The sequence below is a fragment of the Orcinus orca genome, chromosome 12 (genome assembly GCF_937001465.1).
Source record: "Orcinus orca chromosome 12, mOrcOrc1.1, whole genome shotgun sequence".
Taxonomy (NCBI): domain Eukaryota; kingdom Metazoa; phylum Chordata; class Mammalia; order Artiodactyla; family Delphinidae; genus Orcinus; species Orcinus orca.
Genome location: NC_064570.1, coordinates 71,333,153 through 71,357,116, shown reverse-complemented (window position 1 = coordinate 71,357,116; position 23,964 = coordinate 71,333,153). Strand labels below are relative to the sequence as shown.

Here is a 23,964-nt window from a genome sequence, read left to right as displayed (position 1 = left end):
TGCCCTTCAAAATCATTTACCAACCCCTGCATTAGATCACTGAAGTTATATTTTAATTGCATTTTCTAGGAACTCATTTTTCTTCTCATATTCATGGCCTCTAGAAGCCAATTTTGAATTAATGAAAATTATTTGACCTAGATAAAATTTTCTGTTAGCCACTTCAAGTCCATTTATGAAATGAGGCTACGTATAAAAAAACATTTAATAAAGAAATATTCTGAACGTTATGAATATGCTAAAGACCTATTAATATACGTTAAAATAGTGAATGTTATGATACGCAAATTATATCTCAAACCTTTAAAATTTTCTCTGCTAAGAGCCATAAAAAACTTTATATGCCAATTCTAATTACTTTAAACTCATTTTTAGTTGCTAGTAACTTAACTCTCAACCTTTCCAACACTTTTCAATTCACCACAGCTACTGAACTTTCCTTTTGCCACGTATGGCCAGTTGAAGGAAAATATTTTAAATGGGATGTATAGACCGTCTGGTTGTAGGAAAATTAAGAACTGCCATGTTTCTGAAAAAACTATATTATAGGAACAAATTAGTATTCTCTCTTCACACTCGAAGATCATTATAACCTAAAAGAGCCATAGTTTCACAGAACATAATAATATATTAACTAAATCTTATTCTATCACCATCCCAATCATTTCAACAAAGTGGAATATTACCTATTACTACCCAGATACAGAAGTCCATCACTGGAGAGAGGCGCCAGCTAAAGCCAGATGCCACTGCTTACGAGAACTTACTGTGCCATGCCCGTTGGCTTCAAAATAAACTCCAATGTCAAATTCCTGAGCCTTGTGATGCAGGTGTTTTACACCAGTTTTAGTACAATAGACAGGTACCTGTAACACACGTTTAAAGAAACAACAGCAGTTATCCAGTCAGCAGATACTCACTGTGTACCTCTCATCCCAGGGAACAAAGCTTCCGGAGCTTAGTCAGTGAGGAAGACAGCTAAGCAACTGAAATACTGTGTTAAGTGTCACTGCGGGGGAGTGAGGAAAGCAGGGTGAGAGTGTGAGAGGTCCCTTACAAGATAATGAAAGATCCCAAGTTGGGGAGTGACATGATATAATTGTTTCTGAAAGCTCCGTGTAGCTACAGTGTGGAGAATGGCTTAGAGCGGGGGTCTGCAAGCTTTTACTATAAAGAGCCAGATAACTAATATTTCAGGCTTTGCAGGCCATGTGGTCTCTGTCACAATCGCTCGATTCTGCCACTGTAGTGCAAAAGCAGCCACAGACCATAGAAAAACAAACGAGCACGGCTGTATTACAATAACACTACAAACAGCTGGCCAGCTGCACGTCGCCCACAGGCCACTGTCTGCTAAGCCGTGGCTCAGGTTAGGTGGTTTCTAGGGCTAATCCCAGTAAGAAATCACGGTGGTTGGGACAGGAACAGTGGGTAGCGAAAGCCTTGGATGGATCTGCGAGACAAGCATGGCTAAGGAAAGACGGCAGCAAAACTGCAAAAGAGAGCAAGCTCAAATGAGCCTGGCATTTAACTGGATTCAGGGGACCTCAGGAATGGCTAGTGCTGAAAATATTCAACCCATAAGAGAATGTGTTGAGAAGGAGTAGCTTCTGATGTTGTTTCTTCAACAGGGCATTTTACTATAAGGAAGTTTTGAGACAGAAATTAAGAAAATACTCAAATAACCCTAACACAGAATCCCTATGAAAGGCAGGCAACTGGGCCCCAGCTGGCGTCCCTTGAGTAAGTTTACTGTGACCATATATTTAAATTAGGGCACAAACCAGCAGCCTCCAGGTGTGTTTTATTTGGACTACCCACTGTTTCTTTTAAATTCTGACTCAGCTGCCAAGACTTAAAAGGCAGGCAATTCACACAACAATTCAGACTTCCAGCTTCTCCTGAAGACTGCCCAGAGGGGGCAGCAGCTGGCCTGGCACACCTTCCTAGTCCTCGCCTGCCTGCTGGCTTCGTTCACTGCCCCCATCCAGATCCTAAAGGAACCTGACTTTGTCACTCCTGCTTTAACAACACTAGAATGGCCACAAAAACTACTAAAATGCAGACATTTGAAAATGGATACACAAATGCTGGAAAATATTACACTAGCCAGGGAAAAAAAGAATAAAGGCAAAAAGACCCAACTTGGGCCCTGCAGCCTCTAACTCTTAAAGCGGGTAGCATGGTACAGAGGCTAGTCACCTACCTGGTGGATGCTGGGGAAAAAATCAGAAACAAAATCTCCCACCAATCCAGAAAACATCTCCACAGAAGAAGAATAAGACAGGCTTTATTACTGAGTAAGCGTTAAGCCAGACTGTGATGCACATCTCAGGCAATCTGCTAAGAGACGGCTAGACAGGAAGAAATCCCACCCTTTTGCAGAGCTAAAGATAGCTAGTGACCAAGATCTCTCCTCAACCGAACGTGAGGGAGGCTCCTTTGAGCCTGAATAGGTCCTGTCCTTGGCCGTGTCTGCAAGAGCCCAATTTTATCAGGAATCTTTTGCTAACTCACTTCAGCCAGAATCCCCCACCCTCAATATCTGACCAAAGTCCCTACCCGGTAGCATCTGATCACCCAGGCCTGCCTTCAGCAAAACAACTGTTAGGTTGGTTTAGCCAGAATCCCCCCTAGCCGCCCCCGTCCCTCTTCGTACTTTCCCATGCACCAACCCCTCCCTCATACCTTATTCCTTGGCTACAAAATCCCCACTTTTCCTTGTTGTGTTAGGAGATGAGCCCAGTCTCTGTTCCCCGCTACAAAACCCCATGGCGATATATCTATTGAATAAGCCTACTTCTTAGGAAGACATCACAGTACCTTCTGTCACACGGAGTTTGTCCTAAATCTACCCGATAAGTGGAGTGGCCACTGGTGTTAGCTAACTGCCCTTCTGCAAAGGAATAATACAACTTCTCATCTCTCTCTGTCAAGAAGATAGGTGTCTGGCTCTAAGTGGTAGCTAGGTGAAACTCTCAGGAGGCTGAGGCATGGGATGCTATCTTCCTTGACGTTTATATTTCAAAGAGGTGACTCCAGGCCCTTATGGTAAACACTTCTGAACTGTAAAACTGGCCTATTTCACCTAAAAAGGTTGATATTAATTTCAAAAGGACAGAGAAAAAAATTGTAAGTTTTCTAAAAGAAATACTCTCAGAAAAAAAAGGGAGGAAAGTCTCTTTCCCTTTTTGCATTAGGGACAATTGAACTTTTTCTTATTTTTGATTTCTATTTATCCTTAAGTAGACAACAGCTCAGCTTCGTGCACTTCAACCTATTTATTTTTGTGAGGGCATTATTTTCCTCACAGAAGCATCTTACAATAGAAGATAATGATGAAGAAGCTACCAGAAAATGGAAATGTTTCAATACCTTCATAACTTCTTCCAGGTAGCGTGTTGAACTTCCATTGGCATATGCAGTTTGTACGACACCAAGACTCAAACTGTCTCCAATCTGGACAAAAACAAGGACAATTACCTTGCCATCAAAAGTAAAGACCCTACAAAAGCAAACCTATAATCAGAGTTCTAAAGGATGACAAAATTATCAGCCAGATCAGCTGTGCCTTAGTTTTATGCAATAAACAACTCACCAAAAATTTACATGTATGCCAGAAAAAAAGATAAAATACTTTTGAGCATTATTTAAAGCAACTGTACAAGGAATCCTTTTTTTTTTTTTTAAATCACCTGATTTCGTTTCTGTTACTCCATGGTTTGTATCAGGATTCACCCTTAGTGCTGTATATTCTGCGGGCTTGGACAAATGTATAAGGACACGTCTCCCTCTCTACAGTATCATATACAGTGTTTTCGCCTCGTGCTCCACCTCTTCATCCCTCAGCACCCACTTCCCCCCAGCCCCTTGCAACCACTGATCTTTTAACTGTCTCCACGGTCTCTGCGGGATTTTTTTGCAGAATATCATACAGTTGGACTCATACTAAAATACACAGCCTTCTCAGATTGGCTTCCTTCACTTAGTAACGTGTTCAAATTTCCTCCACGTCTTTTCATGGCTTGATACATCTTTTTTTTTTCTTTTTTCCTTCACTGCTGAATAATATTCCATTGTCTGGATGGACCACAGTTTATTCGCCTATGAAGGACATCTTGTTTGCTAAGGAATCCTTTTCAAAGAAACCTGTGGTTTCTTGATCTCTTTCTCTTTCGTTTTTAATAAAAGTATACACTGAATTCTTAAAGTACACATTTTCCCGATTGTGATAATTATCATTACATTTTATACTTACAGCTAACCTGAGATTTCCAAAAGAGCATAACAAAATAAATCTCATGTTACTAAGCTTATCATAATCGTAGTAAATAAACCCCTCAGAGGAGGAGATTTTCTATTTAAACTTGAGGCTCTGGGGAATGATGTTCGTGGAACCCTCATTAAAATATCAGTTGTGAAGAAACCAAAACTTCGTAAAGCTGCAAATCATGAAACTTTTTGCCAGTATGAAAAAGAAAAGACTGGGCTTCCCTGGTGGCGCAGTGGTTAAGAATCCGCCTGCCAATGCAGGGGACACAGGTTTGAGCCCTGGTCCGGGAAGATCCCACATGCCGTGGAGCAACTAAACCCACGTGCCACAACTACTGAACCTGCGCTCTAGAGCCCTGGAGCCACAACTACTGAGCCCGTGTGCCACAACTACTGAAGCCCACACGCCTAGAGCCTGTGCTCTGCACGCAACGAGAAGCCACCGCAATGAGACGCCTGCGCACCGCAACAAAGAGTAGCCCCCGCTCACGGCAACTAGAGAAAGCCCGCGTGCAGCAACAAAGACCCAATGCAGCCAAAATAAATAAATAAAATAAATTGTTTTTAAGAAAAGAAAAGACTACTCTCTTCAGGTTCCAAACCAGAGCCCCAGTGTTGAAATGACTGGAATGACCACTTCTCTGTGTTTTCTGGCCACTTCCCACCATCATGCCTCAGACATTCAAATGACTGCCTGATACAGAACAATCTCCCCAGTGAGTCTTGCTTGAAAGGGCAGTCCGTCCCCGCACCATACCTCCAACAGGGGTTCTTTAAGGAAACTGCTAATGAGTGCTGCTATCTTGTCTCCGTCCACGAGATGAAACTGACCATCTGCATCATGGTAGTAGTAAATTATTCTGTCTGCATCTCCATCGAAGGAACAGCATCTTTCATTGGACTTCATTTCGATTCCTGCCACACAGAATAATTCAAAATGAATAATTCAAATTAATTGAATAATTCAAAATAATTCAAATTTCTTCAGTCTAAGAAAGGGGGATAAAATTCAGGGTAAAAAGTTTTCGGTTTTTCTCTCACACCAGTTACAAGGGAAAATTCTTGCGGTTAAGTATTGATCGTAAGTGACCTTCTGTGTTACATGGAAGCACGTCTACTACGACTTTTCAAGAGGTGTTTAAAATTATCCTTCCAGGGCTTAAGCAAAATTAAACATGTGCTAGGCAAATAGAGCCTGTCCTCAAGGTTTACAAAAATCAAATGTCAGTTGAACAAAGTTTCTCCCAATTTGTAAACTGAAGCCCAGCTGAAAGGAATAGATGTCTTTATAACTGCAGATAAAGAACGATTACTATCCTTACATGATGAAGCAGAGGGTACAATCAAATATAAATAATTGGAGTGTTTTGTCATTGAGGAGAATCCTGATCATTTCTCCTGTCTGAAGCGCTAAACATATGTAATTGTTTCTGTACCTGAATGGAGATAATAGCTTCAAAATCAAGGGAAGAGGATTCATTTAAATGGAAAGAAAACAACATAAAAATAATTATCCTTCCAAACAAAAACCAATGTCGTAAGCTTTAAATAGTATACAGGTTTACTGTATACAGGGCAAACTCTTTCACAGCTAAGTGAAAAAAGAGCATTCACAATCTATCTAAGCTGAAACCCGATACGATACTAAAATAAAATTCCATTTTACAAGCCAGAGGTCTGGCAATACAGATTCCCACATAGTGTTTTGAGAGCTACACGTATTGAATTGAATGCAATTTCCCTAGCACCACAATGTCCTTTCTCATATAAAAAATAACCGGCAGTAGATGAGGTATGTGCTTGAATCCTGAAAAAAGTGATTTTTATTTGTTAACACCATCAATAACAAGAAACACTGGTCATTACGAGCAAAGGATTATAACCTGTGAGAGACCAATGGCTTGTGTAACTTGTGTAAAGTTACTGAAACCTCAACAGCTGTCTCACATCAAATCTTAGACAATGTGGCTGTTCCTTTGCCATGACAGCAGCGGATGGACAAACCCACCCCACACCTACAGAGACTGAAACCCTCGGACAGAGCCCAGGAATCTGTGTGCGGACCAGCCCTCCAGGTGATCCTGATGCCTGCTAAAGCTTGAGAGCACTGCTCTAGAATCCCACCTTGATTTTGCTTTCTCCACCAGATTTCCTGCGCCCCGTGAGGAGTGCTGTGACTTGCAGGCAGAGAGCAGCCTGTGCTCCATGTGGTACCGAGGAGCGGGAAGAGGCCCGGATATGTAACAGCGGCAGGGCCAGGACCAGCTCACCTGGCCAGCTCTGTTTGTGAGACTGGTTTCAGGGAGAGCGCGAAAAACACATCTTTCACATACCCTGAGGAGGTTTCTGATGACTTTTCACAAAGTCAGCCCCACATAAATGATTGAGCTTCCCTTTGGTCCCATCGTTAAACAGCTGCACTGACAGCCCCTGGGAGAAGTAGTGTTTCATTTCTCTCAGCTTCAGGGCCCCTATGCCATTCGCACAGTCAACCTTAAGTGTTCTTTGGTCAACTCCACTGCAGGAGGCCTGAAAAGGAAAAGACATACGCAAGAAAAATTTCAAGTTGTAACAGTGAAGCATGGCATATACATGTATATATAAACATCTTCCATTATTTCAGTTATAACTCGTCTGTTTTAACCCAGGAAACAAAAGGGTACACACATTTAGATGAAAATTGTAAAACACCAAAGTAAAATGTTAAAACACCTTTTTTCGGACACAGACACTGGAACAGTTGCGTTGACTGAATAAATGATGGAAATGAAGCTGTATTAGAATTTAGCCTCCATGAAGCAAGGTCTCTTACAATATTATAGTCTGTATTACACGGCAGGCATTCAAATACGGGCATGAGTACACAGATGAGTGAGCAGTCATAACATCCGTCCTTCTCTTCAGAGCATATTACACCACCGGGCATGTCTGGCTTTTTTCCTGTCAGTCTCCTCTCCTACCCATCTCACCCCAGAATGTAAGTTCTATGAGAGCAAAGGCTTGGTTTTGTTTAACTATGCCTGACAATGACATACATCGATATTTGCCAATCAAATGAATTACACCCCTCAAATCTCGTTCAGGTTTAGGAAGCTAATTCACCTCGAAGAAAGGCTTTCTCAACAGTAGGTGCCTCAAGTATGACGCCAACAGCACCTACAGGAACTCTAAGACCAAATTCCTCTGAATGAACACAACAATAACCGCAAGTACACCACTCTTCTCCCCCGGTGAGCTCAGAACATATTACACGCCTTGCCAAGTAAATGCCAACAAAGAGCTAGCAGGATACAAGGCCCAGACCTTGCAGAGCGCTAAAAAGAAAAAGGAGACACGCCACGTTTTTGGAAGAGGAGGAGGGGTAACAAATATCTAATTAAAATAAACTGTTCAACTGATGTTATTTTGGTCATCTGCTTAAACTCTAACCACATTCAAGAGGTTTTCACCTGTTTGGTAAGTTCCACAAAGGCTGCAGAGAGTTTCTGGTAGTAACCTTCTATGGTTGCCTTTCCATACTGGCCACTGGTGTTTCGACAGTACACCATGTAGTGCAGTTGGGGCGTCGTCAACAAGCCATAATCTGTCACAGAAATACAAAAAGCAATTTACCACATTCCTTAAGAAAGAAGAAAAGTTTACGACTCATACTGTGTGAATTTCAGGGTGAAATTCACAAAAAAAAGACATCTCGGGCTTCCCTGGTGGCGCAGTGGTTGAGAGTCCGCTTGCCAATGCAGGGCACACGGGTTTGTGCCCCGGTCCGGGAGGATCCCACATGCCGCGGAGCGAGAGGCCACAACGGTGAGAGGCCCGCGTACCGCAAAATAAATAAATAAATAAGACATCTCAGAAAATACAAGAAACACTAACTTTGAAAACTATCTGGAAATATGCATAAACATCCACTGAAATCATTATAACTACATGTCACACTGTGATATCATGATTTATAATAAGAAATATACATTTGGTCTGTGTCCCCATTTCTGGCACAGCCTCTAAACCCTCTTTTCTTATGTTAATGGGGTGACTTTTGGACAGCCCTCAGACACTTTAGGATGGGGCCGGCTGCCAGGGAACCAACCACAGGATTAGAGAGCTGAAACTTTCAGTCGTCCCCATCTCCTCCCTAACTCCAGGGAGGGGAGGACGGAGCAGCAAGAGACCGAGTTCAAACACCAATGGCCAGCGATCTCATCAATGACGCCTATGTAACGAGGCCTCCACAAAAACCCTGAAGGATGGGGTTCCAGGTTTGGTGGGCAAGTGGAGATTGGGGACAGTGGCCTGCCCAGAGAGCACGGACACTCCACGCCCCTTCCCATATAAATCTCTACCATCTGGCTGTTCCTGGGTTATACCCTTTATAATAAATGTGTAATCTAGTAAGTAAAACATTTCCTCCCTGAGTTCTATGAGCCTATCTAAGCAAATTAATCGACCCCAAGGAGAGGGCTGTCAGAAGCCCAGGTGATAAATTAATTAATTAATTTAAAAAGAAGCCCAGGGGCTTCCCTGGTGGTACAGTGGTTGAGAGTCCGCCTGCCGATGCAGGGGACACGGGTTCGTGCCCCGGTCTGGGAGGATCCCACATGCCGCGGAGCGGCTGGGCCCGTGAGCCATGGCCGCTGAGCCTGCGCGTCCGGAGCCTGTGCTCCGCAACGGGAGAGGCCACAACAGTGAGAGGCCCGCGTACCGCAAAAAAAAAAGAAGCCCAGGTGACTGGCATCTGAAGGGGGGAGGGGCAAGGCTTGTGGCACTGAGCCTTTAACCTGTGGGATGTGACCCTAATTCCAGGTAGATAGTGTCAGAATTAATTGGTGGTGGAAAAGGCACACATTGGACACATACTTGGTTCTAAAAAAAATATGAACTACTACTGATAGCAAAAACCAATCCTTTAGTATAGACGGGTAGCAGTATAAAAATAGAGCAACGTAGAAAAGTAATAACTGAGTTCTATTTCCAGTAACATTACAAACTATGTAATTCAGATGAACCCTCCTCCCGAAGACAACCAAAAATGCTGAATAAGAGAAAAATCTCTTTTTAAAAAGAATTACAGTACCAACATTACAAAGGAATTAGGCCAAAATTTACATGAAGAGAGAACTCCAGGATGTGAGCTAAGGGAAGCCAGTTTTGCTCTGAGGACGTTGCTCTAAATGAGAAGTTGAGCAATGGTTCTCAGTGCAAACAGTCCATGCTGGTCTAAGATGTGCAACTGAGGGAACAGGCTCTCATGAGGCTGAAGCCCCAAAGGACTATTCTTCAAACCATAATTCGAAAAGATACAAGCATCCCAATGTTCACCGCAGCACTATTTACAATAGCCAAGACATGGAAGCAACCTAAATGTCCATCGACAGATGAATGGATGAAGAAGATGTGGTACATAAAGACAATGGAATACTACTCAGCCATAAAAAAGAATGAAACAATGCCATTTGCAGCAAAGTGGATGGACCTGGAGATTATCATACTAAATGATTAAGTCAGACAGAGAAAAACAAATATCATATGATATCCCTACATGTGGAATCTAAAACAAAAAAAACAAATGAACTTATTTACAAAACAGAATAGACTCACAGACTTAGAAAACAAACTTATGGTTACCAAAGGGGAAACGTGGTGGGGAGGGGTAAATTAGGAGTTTGGGATTAACATACACATACTATTCAATACTATATATAAAGCAGATAATCAAAAAGGACCTACTGTATAGCACAGGGAACTCTACTCAATATTCTGTAATAACCTACGTGGGAAAAGAATCTGAAAAAGAATGGATATATGTATACGTGTAACTGAATAACTTTGCTGTGTACCTGAAACTAACACAACATTGTAAATCAACTATACTCCAATAAAAAATAAAAATTAAAAAAAAAAAAAAAGGACTACTCTTCGGTGCAAGAGTGGGTTAGAAGTGAATCAGCCCCCAGGGCCTACTCCCCGGAAAGCTGTCTTGGCGCTGAGCAGAGCAGAGTGGGAAGCCCACCCCGAAGAGCTGTCACCACAAGCACAGGCCTCCCACAGACACCCAGTTCAAATTCACGTAAACACGGGATCAGAAGAGCCCTGGCATCAAAGAACCTTGTCACCCACCGGCCAGGTAGTACCCCCAGGCCCCAGCAGAAGCAAACACTAAACTCAGCCAGGGAAATACACCTTTATCATAAACCTCAAAACTGTCCCACAAATAATTTTCCCAGAAAACAGCTTACAGTCAAAAATAGCTAAACACACAAGAAAGGCACCATAAGCAAGAGAAACAGCAAAAGTGGACCAGGATCCAATCAATATTCTGTGACGAAATCCCTCAGGGGTCTTCAAAGTCAAGCACAAGAGTTTGGATTGGAAGCAGAAAGTCACTTTAAGCTCTTGAGCCCTGCAGTTATGTAACAGAAACGGTATTGTGTGAAGGCAACTTTGGCTCTGGTATAAGGATTAGATGAGAGGAGGTGGAAAAGCTCAAAAAAAGTGAGTAAGAGCTTAGACTAGCTTAATGGAAGTGTGTAAGGAGAGAAAAACCATATTCCAAAGACACATACTGAAGGATGAAACAAAAGGATTTTGTGACCGATATCAAAATTACCAAATAAACATTTACTAAATGACTATTATAGACAGTTACTCAGTAAAAAGCATCACCATCTATTCCACGGAACAACCCAGAAACCTAGAAGCCATTCTTCACAGCTCTAGCCTCATCACATATCACAAAATCCTTTGCATTCATTACTAATTCCACCTTTTTCCATTTCTCTCGCTAGCATCAGTCTTGCACGAACTACTGCACAGTCCCCCCTCTCTCCCCCCTGCCCCCTCCCTCCTCCTTCTCTCTCTTCCCCCCTCACTCTCTCCCCTGTCCCCTCCCTCCTCCTCTCTTCCCCCTCCCACTCTCCTCCCCCCTCCCCCTCCATCCTTCTCTCCCCCCTCCATCCTTCTCTCCCCCTCCCTCTCTCCCACTCCCTCTCTCCCTCTCTCTCCCCTGTCCTTCTCTCCCTCTCTCCCCCCTCCATCCTTCTCTCCCCCTCCCTCTCTCCCACTCCCTCTCTCCCTCTCTCTCCCCTGTCCTTCTCTCCCTCTCCCCCTCCCTCCCTCTCTCCCCCTCTCCCCCTCTCCCCCCTCCTTCTCTCTCCCCCTCTCCCTCCCTCTCCCTCTCCCCTCCTTCTCTCTCCCCCTCCCTCTCTCCCCCATCCTTCTCTCCCTCTCCCCCTCCCTCCCTCTCTCCCCTCCCCCTCATCCTTCTCTCCCTCTCCTCCTCCCTCCCTCCTCTCCCTCTCCCCCCTCCCTCCCCCTCCCTCTCCCCCTCCTTCTCCCCCCACTCTCCCTCTCCCCCCTCCTTCTCTCTCCCCCCTCTCCCTCCCTCTCCCCTCCTTCTCTCTCCCCCTCCCTCTCTCCCCCATCCTTCTCTCCCTCTCCCCCTCCCTCCCTCCCTCTCTCCCCTCCCCCCTCATCCTTCTCTCCCTCTCCTCCTCCCTCCCTCCTCTCCCTCTCCCCCCTCCCTCCCCTCCCTCTCCCCCTCCTTCTCTCCCCCCTCTCCCTCCCTCTCCCTCTCCCCTCCTTCTCTCTCCCCACTCCCTCTCTCTCCCCCATCCTTCTCTCCCTCTCCCCCTCCCTCCCTTTCTCTCCCCTCCCCCCTCTCTCCCCCCTGCCTCTCTCTCTCTCCCCCCATCCCCCCACAACAGCCAAAGGGACTTAAAGTGAAAATGTGATCCTATTCTCTGGCATAAAGCCCTTCAACAGAGTCCCACTGCATTTGGAGTAAAGCCCCAATTCTCACCACAACCTGTAAGGCTTGGAATGACTTGGCCCCTGCTTACCTCCCTCACCCTATCTTCTACTAGCTTCCCCCAGTCTCTCTGTGCTGCAGTCACATTAACCATCTTTCATTTCCTGAAATACACTAAGTTGAAGAGAAAAATGAGCAAAAGGTTTAAAGAAAAGAAAAAAAAATCACTCTCAAATTTTTCTAGATTAAAACCCTAGAAAAGTGATGGTTCTAGAGATAGAATGACAGTACTGGAAAGTTCAACCATTCTGGGGATGACAGAAAGAACACAGTTTGGGACAGGGTGAGACAGCACTCAGACCAATGCTTTCAAACCTCACGCCAAGCCTGTCAACAGGTCATGGAATCTACTTAGTAGACCCAGCCATCATTTCTGCATTTTTTTAACAGAACAGATGAACACATGTCATTGAGTATGGGTAAGTACGGTTCACTGAAACTTTCATTTCAGTCATACACACAAGCACACTAGACACGTCATGATACAAAATCGGTTTCTTACTGTAGGTTGTGATACGCAGTGTAACAGACTCCTGGAGGGCTGTATGTAGCAGGTAGTCAAAAATGGCAGATGAACTGATGAGCGAATGAATAAAAGAATATACGCAGCTGGAGCTATGGCAGTAAAGATACTCATTCAGAAATGAGGCAGAATGAAAGCGAGAAGTGAGGAATGCCACATTAGGAGAGACAGAAGAGGAGCCCGTGGACAAGACCAATACGCAACAGTGGCCAAGGAAGTAGAAGTTAAAGAAAGGGAGAGGTCACAGTGTGGACTGTTGATGTTATTTCAGGTGATGTCTCTTCACAGACATCAACTGAAATAAAAACTTTAAAATATAAATTCTGAGAGTTATTCTTAGATCACAGATCCCTTTGAGTATCTGACAAAAGCTATGACTCCTCTCCCTAGAAAAGCGCATGTGCAGGTAACACAGCACGCTGTATCCAGAGGCCCACAGGATCCCTGCAGCTTAACCAAACACGCCCCGGGAAGCCCAGGCCCCAGGTGAATTCCCGCTTTATAACAGATGAGTGCTGGGGGAGACATTTCCCTGCAGAGGCAAGGATGGAGACTCACCGGCAGTAGGCTTAGTAATGACCAGAAGAGCAAACAGAGAAGCAAACCAGGTGAGTCCTGGAAGAGGCCAGGTTAACTGGGAATGAGGGAACACACAGGAGGTTGAGGGGATCAAGAGAAGGTATTTTAAATGAGAGAGATCTGACACCAGGAAAATTCACCTCCAAGCACAGTGGAGTCACTGCATTCACATGGTGCACAACCAACATGAGAAGAGGATTCCAGCCTGTCTTGTTGCATTTAATTCTTCTTCGGTTGATACAATAGGAAAAACCACCTGTCAGAACTTCAAATCATGATTACAAGTAGGTCAAAGATATTTTCCATCCTTATTTGACCTGTTAACAGCTGACTCCACAAGTGATCAGCTATTTGGGAATACCCGATATTGACAAAAACTCCCCAGAATGAACATCTTCAAGTTACCTCAGGGCTTTTTTTTTTTTGGTAAACATTTTTAAAAATTTATTTACTTGGGCTTCCCTGGTGGCACAGTGGTTGAGAGTCCACCTGCCAATGCAGGGGACACGGGTTCGTGCCCCGGTCCGGGAAGATCCCACATACCGTGGAGCGGCTGGGCCCGTGAGCCATGGCCGCTAAGCCTGCACGTCCGGAGCCTGTGCTCCACAGCGGGAGAGGCTACAACAGTGAGAGGCCCGCATACCACACACACACAAAAAATCTACTTATTTTTGGCTGTGTTGGGTCTTTATTGCTGCGTGGGGGCTTTCTCTCATTGTGGCGAGCAGGGGCTACTCTTGGTTGCAGTGTGCAGGCTTCTCACTGCGGTGGCTTCTCTCATTGCGGAGCGTGGGCTCTAGGCATGTGGGCTTCAGTAGCTGTGGCACACAGGCTCAGTAGTTGTGGCTCATGGGCTCTAGAGCTCAGGCTCAGCAGTTGTGGCACACGGGCTTAGTTGCTCCACGGCACGTGGGATCCTCCTGGACCACGGCTTGAACCCATGTCCCCTGCATTGGCAGGCAGATTCTTAACCACTGTACCACCAGGGAAGTTCCCCCAGGGGTTTTTATATCAGGAAATTCAGGATTATAAAGGAAGTTGTCTAAGATCAGCCTTGCCTACATATTATCTCCTACAGGTAAAATGTAATACGCAAGCCCACAAAATTTTTTTTAACTTTTTTTAACTTAAAAAGCTAGTAGTTTATATCTAGGAGTCCATTTTTTTTAACTTTGTTTATCTGTAGTTTCAAACTTCTCTAAATTAAATATATATTTATTTTGTGATATTTTTATAAAACTTTTTAAAAGATTAATTTACAAGTCAGGATAAATACATACCATGGAATTGACCTCCTAAAACAGTCACACCGTCTATTACAGACTGTGAAAGTTTCTCACTGCTGGGCCTAGGAAAGAAAAGGAAGAAAATATTACATCCCATCCCAAGACCAACTGAGCTGCTAGTTCTAAAAGCAAATGCAGAAATTCTGTGCTACCAGTTTCAGAATAACAAGTCCATTGTATTTGAACTAAATGAAACCTGCCAAGCCTGAAAACTCTGAAAATACGGGTGAAGTGTAAGCATTTTCCATTAGCCTTTCACAATATATTTCTTGGAAAGAGTTTGGCTTTTAAATGCATTTAGGAAATAGATATAAAGGATACACTAATTAACCTACCTAAATACCTTTTCAAGTTTGACTGTAACAATACATACACTGCCTGAGAACAGTAACAATAAATATTGAAACCACAGAGCGTGCATAACCCAGGGCTGGGTATTAAACCACCAAGCGTACAGAGTCTAGTTTTCATTTTAAAAAGTCAGAATAAATTATTTTTCTATCTATCTGGAAATAAGATATGTAAGATATATAACTGCCTTGTAGAAAAAGATGTTCTATATCATTTAAACCAGGTAATAGACAAGAGGCAAATATTGGGTTGACCAAAAAGTGTCTTCGGTTTTTAAGTAAAAATAAAAGACACATTTTTCATTTTCACCAAGAACTTTATTGAACAACGTAATCACCCTTTTGTTCCACTACCTTCTGCCATTTTTCAGGCAACTTCATAATTCCACTTTGCCAAAACTTTTTATCTTTTTGAGCAAAGAACTGTTTTAGGTACCTTTTACAGTCTTCGAAGGAACTGAAATTTTTTCCATTAAGAGAATCTTGTAAAGACCGAAATAAATGGAAATCCGAAGGTGCAATGTCTGGTGAATACGGCGGATGAATTAGAACTTCCCAGCCAAACTGTAACAGGTTTTGCCTGGTCATCAAAAGAGACATGCAGCCTTGCGGTATCCTGATGGAAGATTATGCATTTTCTCTTGACTAATTCCGGACGCTTTTCATCGAGTGCCTCTTTCAGTTGGTCTAACTGGGAACACTACTTGTTGGAATTAATCATTTGGTTTTCTGGAAGGAGCTCATAATAGAGGACTCCCTTCCAATCCCACCCTATACACAACGTCACCTTCTTTGGATAAAGACGGGCCTTTGGTGTGGTTGGTGGTGGTTCATTTCGTTTGCCCACGATCTCTTCTGTTCCACATTGTTGTACAGTATCCACTTTTCATCGCCCATCACAATTTGTCTTAAAAACAGAACGTTTTCGTTACGTTTATGTAGTGAATCACATGCGGAAATACCGTCAAGAAGGTTTTTTTCGTTTAGCTTACGTGGAAAGCCAAACCTCAAAGCAATTTACATAACCAAGCTGGTGCGAATGATTTTCAACACCTGATTTGGATATTTTGAGTATGTCGGCTATCTTCCGCGTGGTACAACATTGATTGTTCTCAATTGATGTCTCAATTTGATAACTATCAGCTTCAACTGGTCTACCCGACCGTGGAGCATCGTCCAGAGAGAAATCTCCAACACGAAACTTTGCAAGCCACTTCTGACATGTTCGATCAGTCACAGCACCTTCTCCACATACTGCACAAATCTTTTCTGCATTTCAGTTGCATTTTTACCTTTCTTGAAATAATAAAGCATAATATGCCAAAAATGTTGTTTTTCTTCCATCTTCAATATTAAAATGGCTACACAAAAATTCACCAATTTTGATGTCTGTTTTTAAATGCACGCTGATATGACAGCTGTCACATACAATCTAACAAAACTGTTTCGAATGACGTTAAAGACAACTAAAAGCTACTAGAGCCATCTTACGGAAAAAAACGAATGAACCTTTTGGCCAACCCAATACACGTGCAAGACTTTACTGTGAGATAATAATTTGCTTCAGAACATAAGTCACTTGGCTATTCTGTTACCTATAAATCCACAAACAATGGTATTTGGAAGTCCCTCTGGTAACACACTAAGGGTAAAACACCAGTCTAGGCCATTCGGAGACGGAGTAGAAATTTCCTTTAGAAAGAATCTCTGGCTAAAACCAGATCTTATGCAAAAGAGAATGCTTCTGTTTCAAAGTACACTTTTAATCTAACATTTTACAATAACACCTTTTTGAAAAGGAAGGTAAGAGCTGCCAAACGTGACAAATGCGTAGAAATAATATAGATGGTTAATGCTTTCCAATGAACTCCAGCAAGGGAAAAATGACCTATGAACCAACAATAACACAGGCTATAAAGTAAACCTCTAAAAATAATGACTTACAATCACATGTTCTTACTCTATGGGGGAAAAACCTAAACCCACAGAAGTAAAGGGATGGGAGACATTTGCTAAGTGCTTCTCTTGTGCCAGGAAACAGGTGTGTTGCACGTACTCATGTAATCCTCAGGAAGGACTGCATGATGTAGGCTCATCATCAACATTGTACAGGTGAGTAAAGGTAAACTCCAAAAGCTTAAGTGACCTACTCAACCCATACAGTAAGTGAGAGTTGGGGCTCAGACTCCAAAGCCCAACCTGCAGTAGTGACTGAGCTCCTACATCCTACTGAAAAGACCAGGACGTGGAGAAGCCTCTCAGGGCAGTTCCACTTTCCTCGACTTTTTTGATTTGTCCTGGGCGCTAAAACAGATGCAACCATCTATGTGGTGTTCCCAAGCAGCTTTCACCAGTAGCTCTGATGGTCACCTGGTATCTCTACCAATCACCACGAAGGCATCTTGGTGGAGATTCACAGCTGCTTTCTCGCCAATGTCCACCAACACTCTCGGCAAATCTTGTTCCTCAGCGTTGGCCAAACAGGTAGCATGCTCCTCCCAGGACGGTGCCAACATTTCACCCAAAGGATCAACCAATTTTACACCATTGTCTTCCTTGAAAGAAAAACAAATAATAAGTCATCTGTGCAGTTGTGAGGGTGACGTGAGGAAGTAAACCCAAGCTGCTTTTCCCCCAACAAAAGACAGTGTTGGCCGGGCAGTTTCCCTGGTGACCACTACTGAAGGCCAGGCACTGGGCCAGGTGTTGTACATACATCACCTCAGTAAATCCTCACAACACATGTTATCCATCTAACTAATAATCCGATGGTTACTCCAATCTCACTTTGAGAAAACTGAGATTCAGAGCAAGTACTCTGCTTATGTTCATACAGCTAGTGTCAGTTCTGATATTAAAACATCAAGTCCATCTGACTCTTAAATCCAACAGCCACTGTGCCACACTAGCTGTTTTAAAAGGCTGTCATCTGAGCATTCGCCATCAATTAACTGATGAGGCACAACTGTAGCAGACCCAGGACACCTGGAGATCCTTCTCACTATGGCTGGACTCAAAGAACACACTGGCCAGCATGTCAACCAGTGGGTGGTACAGAAGCTGAAAACTGACGCCTAATTCTGGTCTGCTCAAATTTCTGGAAAGAAAAAAAGTGTAGTTCAGAGTGAATGTCAAAGGAAGGAAACAGCTCAGAATTGTTTTAAGCAGTGCTTCTGAAATTAACAATAAATGTGGGGTTCTGTCTACAAATCATTAAGCAATTAAGGTGATTTAGCCATTCAGACACTTACACCTTCAGAGTGATCCACATTTAGAAGCTGAATAAGCAACATCCTCTTGTTTTGGGGTGGGAAGGGAGGAGGTTACAATCCTTCACTAACCCACAGAGCTTTAACTTGCTGCTGATTTAGCTACAAAGGCAAAAGTCTCATGTCCTAGCAACCAAACAGAAGCATATTATTTAAGCCACATATCAGTTATAGGCCAGTACAGAATATGATGGTTAAATTGTCTCAAAAGGAATACTTTAGAAACTTAATTGTCATAAACACTAGACCCATCAGGCCTCATCAGTATTCTGCCCAGGGCTCACCTTTGGATCCCTGGAGCCACGTGTTTGGCTGTTCACTCAGAACGGGAAACTATTCCCTAGCTAGAGAAAAGCTGTGTGAAAACTTTCAAATCGTGCTAAGTCTTTTCAAATGTTTGCCCTCTCCCCTCCCCCAGCTTGCCTCCAATCTCTTTAATCTCTGCTAAATTAATAGAGGCAGCACTTTTCATTACTGATGCTGTCTCAATACAACTAACTTGGAAGGACATTCTGTCACTTCTCAATATGGACACACTCCAAAAAATGACCGTCTCCTTTCACTCTCTCCACACCCTTTAAAGAGTCATGAGCTAAATGAACACTTGTTAAGAAAAGAGTTGTTTTAAAAGTAAAGGCATATAGCAATGAGAAGGCACATTCCTAGAATTAGAATTTGTACTTTGGGTCAAAGCGCTCAGAAACTGAGGTTTGGTCTTGCAAATAAACATCTGCTTTATCGGAGCACTAAATGCATTACCTCAGGATTGTGTGATGCTGTTACCATGACTCCTATAGTAGATTTGGTCTGTTTTGACCTCAGGACAGCTAATAATCCCATTCGAAACATGACATGATCAAGGTGTTCTGCTTTCGTTCGAAATCCAGCAGTCCCATATTGAAGAGTGAGTCCATCAGGCTTGGCATGTAATGCTGACTGCTTTGTAACAGCATCTAAATCCATGTCTACAAAATTAAGGAATATTTTTCAGGCATAAGAAATCTTTCAAGGACCATCTGGTTCAAAAACTGCCATCCCAAACTAATAGATCTGCCTCATTCTGAACCTCCCCCCAAATCCTATGTTTGAGAGCGGAAAAAAATGGTAGAATAAGTCCCGGAGGTTAGCATTAACTGTACTGTTCACTTCAGGACAGACATGAGACTGTCCCCAACAATTCCTGGACCCAAGGCAAACTTAAAATGGTCCATTCCCAACTAAAATGAAGATTCTACACCTAGATTCAGAGACTCCTACAAGGGACCGTATCGTTTTACAAATGGGAACACTTAATTCTGGGTATCAGTTAAACAACCTAAATTTTACATGGGAAGCTGCTGACAGACTGAGGCCGAAGGTCACATTCTCCAGTGGACTGGGGCTGCATATACAAAATATCTGGGAAATCTGTGCAGTTCTTCTGCTATTCCTCCCAGGCTACAGAGACCTATTCCCAAAGGAAAAGCAAAGGGCAAAAGCCTCCTCTCCAAGACTGCCCAGACCTCCCAATACACCTTGCAGTGGATTTTTGTATTTTCGTAAGGGAGGCTCAGGACACCCTTCTAAATTAAGCTCGGAAACTAGCAACATCTTCCTTTTACCTTTCATTTAAAAAATCAAACATCAGCCCTTAGCCCGCTAGTACTTCCTTCTCTGGGATACTCTAACTTTAAGTGGAACTTGGGGCTTCCAACTCTTGTTTTCTTTACTGTCCTTCACTGCGTCAATGAACAAAAGTTAAATGTTTCCTTTTGTCCAGTTGGAAAAAGCTGGCATTCAGGACGCTAATTTAGATTGGCCTAGAGCGATCAAATCTAGTTCACATGCATGAAGACGTTGTATTAAAAAGTGACCAGTCGTCAATGCATCTTGGTTATTTCTAAGGGCGTAAACGAGCTGTTACGTCCAAAAGTCTTAAAAAAAAAAAAAAAAGAGTAAAAAAAATAAAGAGTCAAGGTAAAATGTTTCCACCCTTTCATGCGTTCTAGGTCCTAAAACTACTTTCAACGAGCATGTGAGGGGCTTTTATTGAAAGTATTCTCAAGTCCAAACTGTCCACTATAAAAAAGCTAAGAAAGACCCCCTTCCCCCCAGTCTTTAGCACCTGGTTAGTTCCCCTCTCCTCCCAGCCCCCGAATCGCCCCACGTTTCCTGGCACCCAGCCCTGAGGTCCCCACCTAGGTGATGGACGAGACCCCTTTCCCAGCTCGAGACCCTCGGGCCCGCGCCTCCAGCCCGCTCCCGAGCCGCAGTGGCGAGTAGGTGTGTCCCGCGCGCCCCGCGAGTCAGTCCGCTAGCCGGCCCGCTAGCCTGGCGGTCGGCCGAACCCCTGCGGACCGGAAGGTCTCCTTCTCGCCGCCAAGCCTCGGGACCCCGCTCACCTCTGCCGGGAGACACCCCCCCCTCACCTCTACAGCGCGGACCACCTCCCTCGCGGCGGCAGGGGTAACCACACTAGACAAGAACCAGACCAGAAAGGTCGTCATCCGCAAACGTGGCCCTCCGTGGCTTCCGGCCCGTTGTCCCGCCCCTCAGCCAATCACAGCGCGGGAAGAGTCCGCGGGCCAGGCCCCGCCTCCTTGCCTGTTACGCGCTGCTAGCGCCTGCGAAACTGCGGATCCGCGTTGCGAGAGGGCTTGGGGCTGTTTCCTTTGAATAACTGGGAAGGGTGAGGCCCCCGCGGTGGCCCGGGGGTTGGGGCCGAGGGTCGCGGGCCCTCAGAGCACTGCGACCGGCAGATACGCAGCCCCTGACTCCAAATTTGGGTCTCAGAGGGCGGCAGGGCCCGCGTTCCTGGGAAGCCGGGCTTCCAAGTGGTCCTGGATGGGGGCTACCAGCCCCGATATGAGGCCTGTAACCAGGTGGTCCCGGCCCCAGTGAGTGCCACCCGGCTTCTCGCATCCCACTCTCGATTTTCGAGGTTCATCTCCCAAACGTCTGATTCTGTGGCGCCTTCTCGTGCCTCACCCCCTTCCCCATCCTACCACCCCAGCTCGCACAAAACGTCATTTTATTTATTTACCTGTAAGACCCCCTCACTAAGCCTGGGCCCCTCGGGGCAGAGGCCAGGTGGATCCAAATCGCCCGGACTCACAGGATGCCGCCCGGGGCCAGGGTGGCTCCCGAGAAAGGCGGAAAGGCCCACCCGGGAGGAGTTCGTGGCGCTGGGGCTGAGGGGCGGCAACTGGCGTGGAGCGCGGCGGGGCCCCGGAGACCTGGGAGCCGGGGGAGGCGGAGCTCCGCCCCGCCGGCACTGCGGGCTTCCCTCGCCGCAGCGGCCAGCTCCGCCCAAGCCCGACACCTGGGTGGGATTCGGAGGCTGGGCCCCTCGCCTTTCCCAGAATTCAGGCTTGCAGAGCGTCTGCAGGTGGTCGTTGCCCAACCACCTGCAACTGCATAATTCGGAACACTTGTTGAGAGTCCGGATTCCCTGATCCAGATCGGAAGCGGGGGCTGGGGATAAAGGGACTGGGAATCTGAATTTCAACGACGTATCTTGGAGGATGTCGCGTATACTAGATTTGGGGGCCAGGAGATAAAGCAGAAGAGTGTAAGTGTCCCGGTTTGTGCCCCTAGCTCTCGACGCGTAATAGCGCTCCTGCAAAGCTGCTTCCACGGAAAGGGAGCTGCGGGAAATTCCTCTGGACACCGCCGACGTTGACAAATCCAGTGTCCCTGGGCCCTTCCGGTTTTCCTGACAGGTTGATTTCAAGTCAGCATGTCCGCTTCAATGAACGAATGCCTTCAACTTCAGCTGCTGGAGATGGAAATGCTGTTTTCTATGTTTCCTAACCAAGGAGAAGTAAAACTTGAAGATGTCAATGCCCTGACGAATATAAAGAGATATTTGGAAGGCACAAGGGAGGCACTGCCACCAAAAATCGAATTTGTGATTACACTCCAGATCGAGGAGCCCAAGGTAGGTGCCCTGAGTGGTTTTAATTGTTTCCAGGTGCCCAGTTTATATTGGAAACACTTGGAACCTGAGCTTCCTGTCCAGGAAGTAAATAGAGAATATTCCAGATGCATATATGGGATATTCCAGCAAAATATGGGATGACCTGTAAGTTGTTTTCAATAAAGATCTTGAATTTTACATACATATGCACACCTTTTATACCAATATGCCTAGTGTTTTTTTTAATAAATATGCCTAGTGTTTTTATTAAACACATCTTGCAGTCTTCTACTGCCATTTTTATTCTATTCACTCATCCATTTTTACCAATGTTGCTATTGTAGTATGGACTATCTTGTACATATGTTACGATCTTCACAAACCTAAATATTGTCTTTAGCAAAACTGGCTTTTAAGGAGTGAATGTTTCTTTGATGGCACCATGACACTGAAAGCAAATACAGATAGAAAATCTAAATTCTGAAAATGAATTTACCTTCACCTTCTGATCCATTATCTCCAGCAACTTTAGCAGAGCCCAAGTAACAAGTGGACCAGGCATTTGAGAACCGCTGTGCTAGCTACTTCCTAGTCAGCCTCTGGGCGTCATTCCCTCAGAGGAATTCCCTGGCTCCCCAGACTGGATGCAATCCCTCTGGTTCCACCTTTCAGTGGATCCCTGTACTTTTCTATGGCAATGCTTCTCACCTTTGCAATGAAATACTTGCTGTGTATAATTATTTGTTTAACGTCTGTCTCCTTCACTGGGCTCTTGGCTTCTGTCCATGAAGGGCAGAACTAGTGTCTAGCTTCTTCACTTCTTTATTTCAGTATAGGGTACCTGACACATGGTAGGTGTCGGATGAATATGGGAATGAATGAATGCATACATGGAAGGAATTTACGTATGTAAAATTGTGTTTGTAAAATTGTGCAGTGTCTGGCACATAGCTGACACGTAATAGTAGCAGTAACTATGACATTTATCAGCATCGTGCAGTGGCCATGGATAAACTAGCTTATGTGAGTTTACGGTACTTAAATCTATTTGATTTTCATTTTAAGGTGAAAATTGACTTGCAAGTAACCATGCCTCACAGCTACCCCTACGCAGCACTGCAGCTATTTGGACGGTCATCCGAACTTGACAGACAACAGCAGCTCCTTCTCAACAAAGGTCTCACTTCTTACATAGGGACTTTTGATCCAGGTGAGCTGTGTGTGTGTGCAGCCATCCAGTGGTTGCAGGACAACAGTGCCTCCTACTTCCTGAACAGGAAGCTCGTGTATGAACCATCTGCACAAGCAAAGCCAGTGAAGAACACATTCCTCCGAATGTGGATCTACAGTCACCACATATATCAGCAGGACCTACGAAAAAAGATTTTGGATATCGGGAAAAGGTTAGATGTGACAGGATTTTGCATGACGGGAAAGCCGGGGATAATCTGTGTGGAAGGCTTCAAAGAGCACTGTGAGGAATTCTGGCACACAATTAGGTATCCCAACTGGAAACACATTTCCTGTAAGCATGCCGAGAGTATCGAAACCGAAGGAAATGGGGAGGACCTGCGCCTTTTCCATTCTTTTGAAGAATTACTTCTTGAGGCCCATGGTGACTATGGCTTAAGGAATGACTATCACATGAATCTGGGCCAGTTCTTAGAATTTCTCAAAAAACACAAAAGTGAGCATGTTTTCCAGATATTATTTGGTATCGAAAGCAAAAGTTCTGACTCCTAGGAAGCTATTAAGAGACCTATGCTTGTAATCTCGCTAAGTTAGTATTTCTGTTAGTAAGACCAAAATAAAAGGACCAGTGGCTGTTAAGCATCATCTGTGGGGAATCCAGCTCCAGCATTTTTCCCTGGAAATGAAACACAGAAGGCTTTTAACTTTATAACAGTGCAATTGTTATGTTACCTCTATGTTCTTGTGTTAACTGAAAGCTATTTAATGGTAAATTAATAAAAACCTGTCAGT

At 44.4% G+C, this 23,964-nt stretch overlaps 2 protein-coding genes across 5 annotated transcripts in view; one reads left to right on the top strand and one right to left on the bottom strand.

Annotated features, from left to right (window-relative positions):
• Nucleotides 1-21,245, bottom strand: part of PGM3 (phosphoglucomutase 3) — a 26,328-nt gene extending 5,083 nt beyond the window's left edge. Inside the window, exons 1-9 of one of the 4 annotated variants that reach the window (XM_033428540.2) lie at nt 21,106-21,245; nt 18,843-19,048; nt 17,185-17,369; nt 14,459-14,526; nt 7,722-7,855; nt 6,606-6,801; nt 5,030-5,187; nt 3,376-3,459; nt 768-866 (exon numbers count right to left, since the gene is read on the bottom strand). In XM_033428540.2, the coding sequence (XP_033284431.1) occupies nt 768-866; nt 3,376-3,459; nt 5,030-5,187; nt 6,606-6,801; nt 7,722-7,855; nt 14,459-14,526; nt 17,185-17,369; nt 18,843-19,046 (1,128 nt within the window). In that variant the 5' untranslated portion in view covers nt 19,047-19,048; nt 21,106-21,245. The other 3 variants (XM_033428541.2, XM_004270082.3, XM_033428542.2) reach the window with 3 other exon arrangements.
• On the top strand, nt 20,662-23,964 carry RWDD2A (RWD domain containing 2A). The gene is made up of 3 exons (XM_004270081.4): nt 20,662-20,751; nt 21,660-22,002; nt 23,047-23,964. Exons 2-3 carry the CDS (start codon nt 21,802-21,804, stop codon nt 23,722-23,724), a joined length of 879 nt encoding a protein of 292 aa, XP_004270129.1. The 5' UTR covers nt 20,662-20,751; nt 21,660-21,801; the 3' UTR covers nt 23,725-23,964.